A 6,968-nucleotide genomic window follows, 5' to 3' on the forward strand; every position below is an offset into this window, starting at 1 on the left:
ATTTTAGTAGATAAAAAAAAAAAAACTGGGTGGATTTTTATCATTATAGGGTGGTTGTGTACACAGACTGCCAACACACATTTCAGTTCAAACAGCTTGTAAAAGTGCATGTCGCATCCGATGACCCCTTTAAATCCTGATTTACAATCGCAACATTGTCTGATAAAATCAACATACATCTGCACTAAAGAGCGACTGTATGCAGTGGTTTTGGCTAGATTACTGTTTTGTCTCATGCAGCGCACAGCCTGCGTATGAGTACCAAACTACAGTCAACCCCAAATGTATTCAGACACCTTCAACATTTCTCACATCATCACAGTTTATTCACTATAGTTTAGAAAACGGTAATAAAATATGACAAGAACTCAGAGTTAAACTAATTCATCTTGATAATGTCAGATAACTTTGATAGAAAGGTATGTAATTAATTATATTGAATAGCTGTCAGCTGTTAAATTAAATACCAATTTAGGTCAACGAATTACCAAGCAATGCTTAATTTTGTTCAGTCGGTGGTGTAAAAAGTTCGCATTAGCAATTAAAGAAAAAACACGTCAGGTCAAAGTGTCTGAATAATTTTTGGTCCCAAATTTGTATCAATTTTACTGGTAGTCCTCTGGATGAAGAATGTTTGGGTATAATATGTCACACTTTACTTTATTTTGCTATCCTCACTTACATATATAAACTATAGTGTCCTGTATTAGAGGTGTCGAAAGTAATCATTTCTACGATGCATCGCGATGCAGACGAGGACAATTCGGTATCGGTTCAGTAATAGACCATAACCGTTTATAACGTACTGACGCTTTTCTGACGTCATTTGTCACTTATGTGCTTTGTCGTGGTAGCATACAATGGCGGAGGGAGGCGAGACGCGAGTGCGAGTAATTATAAATGCTCCAACTACTTTAAAAGCCGACATCTGGGCACATTTCGGCTTTTCTGAACAACCTGGTAAGCACGACCTGGAGAAGACACACGCTGTGTGTAAATCATGTCACGCACAAATAAAATAAGCAGGGGTTATACCACTAACTCGAGAAACCACGTCAGCCGTTTTCACCCTGAGCTGTTAACGCTTGTCAGTGCAAAGTATTTAGTAATTACTTTTGTGTATTTGTTCTAAAGGCTCCTGTTGTCTTCTGTGCCCAGACTTGAGTTTTGTTTGATGTTCGATACATTCAGGAAGCGTGTTTTCTTGGAGCAGGTAAAATTAAAGGTTCGGTTCATATATCTGACTGCTTGTATTTATTGACAAAATTGTATACATGTGAAGTAAAATTGAAAATTGAGGATGCAGTGCATCACCAATGCATCGTGATATCAAATTGAACCGAACCGTGAGACCAGTGTAGGTTCACACCCCTATTCTTTACCAACTAGTAAAAAAATATAAAAAATTATATCTCTGGTATCTGAATCATTTTTGGTTTGACTGTATGTGCATATTAACAAACAAACTATGTTCATATTTAAAAGTCCAAACAGCGACAGTGCTCAGAAACGCTGTTTTGTACTCATTTATTGACAAGTCTGCTGTGGTGCAGCCAATTGAATGTGCTGCTTTTTGGGAAACACCGTTACTGAATATTAATAGTTTTTTTAAACAGGTAAACAACTACGCTCACAAAACAACTGATGTGGCCAAAATCTGAAATTGCTACGAATCACTGCAAAAATCCCATTGAATGTGGCATTTTCAATCTTTGTTCCGCACCTTGGATAGTGTCGTCCTTCTGTACTTCAGTTTCATTATCATCATCCAGGCAGTAAACCGTTTCTCTCTTGACGTCGTCTCTCTGGTGACTCTGAGCTTCTACTATGGCCCAGGACTTCTTCACCTTCTCCTCCGTCACCTTACGAGAACCAACACAATATTAGACCAAATCACAGCAGAAAACATCAACCCGTTTTGATCATAATCTATTAGGAACTCACAGCTTTGTATCCGACGATGCGGATGGTCAGGGAGCTGCCGATGGTCAGCTGACAGGGCCAAGCCATCGGCCTCCTGTCGATGCACTTGAAGATGGACAGCTTCTGCAGAGCATCACTGCAGCAAACATCAACACAGTCACTTCACGACCAATGTACTTCCATGAATTTATCAGGATTTCAATTTGCACTGTATATTAAGTAGCAGATTTAAGCATTAATAGATCTAAGCAATTATCATCAGTACAAATTCAACTCAAAAAAAGATATGCAACACTGAAGACTGGAGTAATGATGCTGAAAAGTCAGCTTTGCATCACAGGAATAATTGACATTTTACAAAATATTCACATAGAAAACAGTATATTATATATATATATACTGATATATATAAAAAACAATTACTTATATATACACATTATTTATACTATGTATTTTTATTTAAATAAATAACATTTATTTAATTAAAAATAATTTATTTATATAATTATAAAATTGATTTTATTATATATACACACATTTATACACTAAATAATAAAATATATTTTGTAATGCAGATCAGGGCCTGTGGACCGTGATGGCATTTGATTTGGACTGGCATTTCACAAGATGAAGGGGGAAAAAAACATGCGCTAGGGGTGTGCGATATATATTGTAATTGTTGTTTTAACGATGTTCGATTTGACATTATCGAGTATTTTGCTAAAACCATTCAAAACACCTACAGAGTGCAGTGCATGCATTATGTGAAGTCTAGTCTAGTGCGTGCGCTTTTAGAGTGCGTTCTTTCACTGCGTGATTCAGTCTATTAAAATACATTTTGAATTAACACAAAATTCAAGATATTGATTTTATACAACAGTTCAATTAACAAGTTAATATTAAGAGACTTACGTTTTAGACACCATATTGCCTGTTTTTGCTCTATTTCGACAACAAAAATGATTATACTATGTATTTTTATTTAAATAAATAACATTTATTTAATTAAAAATAATTTATTTATATAATTATAAAATTGATTTTATTATATATACACACATTTATACACTAAATAATAAAATATATTTTGTAATGCAGATCAGGGCCTGTGGACCGTGATGGCATTTGATTTGGACTGGCATTTCACAAGATGAAGGGGGAAAAAAACATGCGCTAGGGGTGTGCGATATATATTGTAATTGTTGTTTTAACGATGTTCGATTTGACATTATCGAGTATTTTGCTAAAACCATTCAAAACACCTACAGAGTGCAGTGCATGCATTATGTGAAGTCTAGTCTAGTGCGTGCGCTTTTAGAGTGCGTTCTTTCACTGCGTGATTCAGTCTATTAAAATACATTTAAAATGATCACGAATTCAAGACATGGGGACAGAAAATGTATATATTTATACCACTTCATTAATCAATTTCCCATGAAGAGTGCCGTTTTTCTCCAAAAATGACCATGATTTCAAATGTGATATTGATTTTTTACAACAGTTCAATAAACAAGAAGTTAATTAAAGGGGTCATATGATGCTGCTAAAAAGAACATTATTTTGTGTATTTGGTGTAATGAAATGTGTTTATGCGGTTTAAAGTAAAAAAAACACATTATTTTCCACATACTGTACATTATTGTTTCTCCTCTATGCCCCGCCTTTTTGAAACGCGTCGATTTTTACAAAGCTCATTGGTCTGAAAAAGCGAGGTGTGCTGTGATTGGCCAGCTATCCAGTGCGTTGGAAAGGAAAAATTGAAATCACATCATATGACCCCTTTAAGAGACTTACGTTTTTCTGCTATTTCGACAACAAAAATCATTTCAAACACAGCCACAATGCTGTTTTGCGTCTCTGAGCAACATGACGGTGTTTCGTTCCTGAATGAATCAACCGTTTAAAATGATTCGGTTCAATCGCAATGACTCACTTATTAACAGTGACTTGCTGCCACCTATTGGCGTTTTTAATTTCACATTTAAAGTATCTTTTCTTTCTTTCTTTTTTTATTCTTTTTTTAAAAATAATTTCAAATAGCAAAACATTATTTATGCATTTGGAACTGCAGGTTAAATCATTCCATGTCCCTCTGAGCTGCATTAAACAGTGTGTTAATACATCTAAATGCCACTTCAGATGCAGCTTCTGTGTTTCCTCTGCATTGCAAAGATCAATTTTGTTGATACTGATTTAATTTTTATGTTTAATATATCAAAACATTATTTATGCATTTGTAATCGGAGGTTAAATGCATTCATGTTCTGCATTAAACAGTGAGTAAATGCATCTAAATGCCACTTCAGATGAAGCTTCTGTGTTTCCTCTGTATTGCAAAGATTAATTTTATTGATACTGATTTCATTCGCTTGGTAACAGCCCAGATGTCTTACTATTTTAATTCACTGATTAAATGTAAGAAATTGACTCAAAAGATGATGCACACTTTTGGAAAAAATGGCTTTTTAAAAGTTTAAAATGCCCATAAAAGGTAAAAATCAATTTAAACTTATTGGAAAAGATTCATCTCTGTCACTGCTGTGAACTGACCACCACACAGAATATGAAGAATATCAAACATTTTAGGAGTCAGCTGTCCACGGTAGTCCTTAACGTACCAGCACAATAACACACTCAGCAAAATATTGTCTAATTAGCATTATCGATAAAATCAAAAACAAAAAATATTGAGACATAATTTTTTGTCAATATCACACCACTAGTGTAGTGATGCATAAGGCACAAGTGACTTTCAGAGTAAGCTGCTTCTTATGGTCAACGTTAAATTTCTGTGACCAACTGATGAGTGAAATCGGCCTTACTGAAACTCTCGATCATGTGGACTCCTATTAAAATGACTGGATTTCACAAATTCTGCTGCACAACAGTAAATGTCACTACATCCTAACAGTATTGACAAAAAGTATAATTAATTTATTAATATTAAAATTAGGAGTCATAACACACTGAGCAAAATATCATCTAATTATCGTTATCGATAAAATCCCAGAAAATAGAGATATTATTTTTTGTCAATATCGCACACCCCTACAACTGAAGAAGATCTTCATTTCTAATTTATATATATTTTTTTAAATTGTTGTTTTATTTTTGCACTGAAATGCAAAAAACAACAACAATATAAGTGAACTTGATTACAAATGATCAATACTTTACATTTTCAAAAAATTATTATTATTATTATTATTATTATTATTATTATTATACTAATTATTACTTTTTTTTTTTATTTAATACATTTTATTATAATATATTTGGATGTAATACTACATTTACTTTTAGCCCACGGCCCTCAGTCAAGTTTAATTCTTGGCTCTTCATGTTAAAAATTATGGGCAGCTCTGACACAGATAAAGAAATGTGCACTAACTATATTTTCCTCGTGCTGATATGAATTTATACCTAAATGTGTAGACCTCCTCCAGGCCGTCCTCCTCCTCCAGGCTGGTCATGATGTTTTTGACCATCTCCAGACCTTGTGTCTGCTGTCTGCTCAAGCCTTTTCCAGGACGGGCAGGAGCCGCTGAGGGTCCCGGTCCATCCCCTCCACCATCCGCTCTGTCCTCACCATCCACAGGGAACGGCAAACTGAACGGATCAAACAAAACACGGATCAATGCAAAGTTTGAGGTGGGAAAAACAACCAGAAATTTGACTATTAGCATCAAATCTGGGTCACTCAAACAGGAAAAGATCATCTAACTGATGCACACTTCATGTCTAACACTTGTGACATATGTGACCCTGGACCACAAAACCAGTCATAAGGGTCAGTTTTTCGAAATTATTAGGATAGGACAATATTTGGACGAGATGCAACTATTTGAAAATCTGGAATCTGAGGGTGCAAAAAAATCAAAATATTGAGAAAATCGCATTTAAAGTTGTCCAAATGAAGTTCTTAGCAATGCATATTACTAATCAAAAATTAAGTTTTGATATATTTACAGTAGGAAATTTACAAAATATCTTCATGGAACTTGATCTTTACTTAATATCCTAATGATTTTTGGCATAAAAGAAAAATCTATAATTTTGACCCATACAATGTATTGTTGGCTATTGCTGCAAATATACCCCAGCGACTTAAGACTGCTTTTGTGCTCCAAGGTCACATATATAAAAATACATTAAACCATTACTTTATTTTCCAAGCAAAAAATCTAGTCCTTTGGCCTTAGAGTAGAAAAAATTGTTATTGTTGAGCCCTGTTATTATTATCAGTTATCAGTGCACGTTTCTTACAAGAACTGCAGGGTGATACCAGCTTTCTTCAAGCTGTCAATGATAACGTCCAGCTGGTCTGCCGAGGTCTGGACGTTCAGATCCGTCAGCAGGACAATGTTCAGACGCTCAAACTTCTTCCCCCTAAAAAAAACAAAAACAATAAAGAGTGTGACAGCAGCATAGAAACGTCTCAACTGCATTTAAATAAACAGAAAAATGTGTGACAAGATATCTCACATGGTTTCCTTCTGCAAAAGGTCCATGCAAACAACCAGAGCATCAAGCCCTGGTTTATCAGTCAAGGACTTTACATAGTTGCATTAACATGTAACAAACAAAAAATAACATTATTAAATTAGATCAGAGATTCACAAACTTTTTTCTCAGCTAAACCCCTTTGACGTAAAATATTTACTGGAATTCCTCTTGAAATTTTGAGGTAATATTTCAATAATTTAACAACACATTCACATGTTCACAGTTCACTGATATGGGTCACATGGCATGCAAGTAAACAAACAAAATATTTCTTATAATGTTTGTTTGTTTATTTCCTTCTTAACGCCATTCCAAATATTTCTTATAAAATAAATATTTTATTTTGATAGTTTTTATTTTAATGTTATATTATATATTTCATGAATTGTACTAACACATAAAGGAATAGTTCAGCCAAAACTGAAAATTGTATGAAAATGTAATCCAAGATGTAGATGAGTTTGTTTCTTCATCAGATTTAGAGAAATGTAGCATTGCATCACTTGCTCAGCAATGGATCCTCTGCAGTGAATGGGTGC

At 34.3% G+C, this 6,968-nt stretch overlaps 1 protein-coding gene across 2 annotated transcripts in view; it reads right to left on the reverse strand.

Annotated features, from left to right (window-relative positions):
* The window catches only part of LOC107663931 (X-ray repair cross-complementing protein 5-like), a 33,328-nt gene that overhangs the window by 20,686 nt on the left and 5,674 nt on the right, over positions 1–6,968 (reverse strand). Inside the window, exons 1-5 of one of the 2 annotated variants that reach the window (XM_016454350.1) lie at positions 6,409–6,451; positions 6,190–6,312; positions 5,347–5,532; positions 1,945–2,059; positions 1,724–1,862 (exon numbers count right to left, since the gene is read on the reverse strand). In XM_016454350.1, the coding sequence (XP_016309836.1) occupies positions 1,724–1,862; positions 1,945–2,059; positions 5,347–5,532; positions 6,190–6,312; positions 6,409–6,434 (589 nt within the window). In that variant the 5' untranslated portion in view covers positions 6,435–6,451. Of the gene's footprint in view, positions 1–1,723; positions 1,863–1,944; positions 2,060–5,346; positions 5,533–6,189; positions 6,313–6,408; positions 6,452–6,968 lie in introns of those variants that run through there. The other variant, XM_016454343.1, reaches the window with a different exon arrangement.

This window comes from Sinocyclocheilus anshuiensis, unplaced genomic scaffold, assembly GCF_001515605.1.
Source record: "Sinocyclocheilus anshuiensis isolate Anshui unplaced genomic scaffold, SAMN03320099.WGS_v1.1 scaffold81, whole genome shotgun sequence".
Taxonomy (NCBI): Eukaryota; Metazoa; Chordata; class Actinopteri; order Cypriniformes; family Cyprinidae; genus Sinocyclocheilus; species Sinocyclocheilus anshuiensis.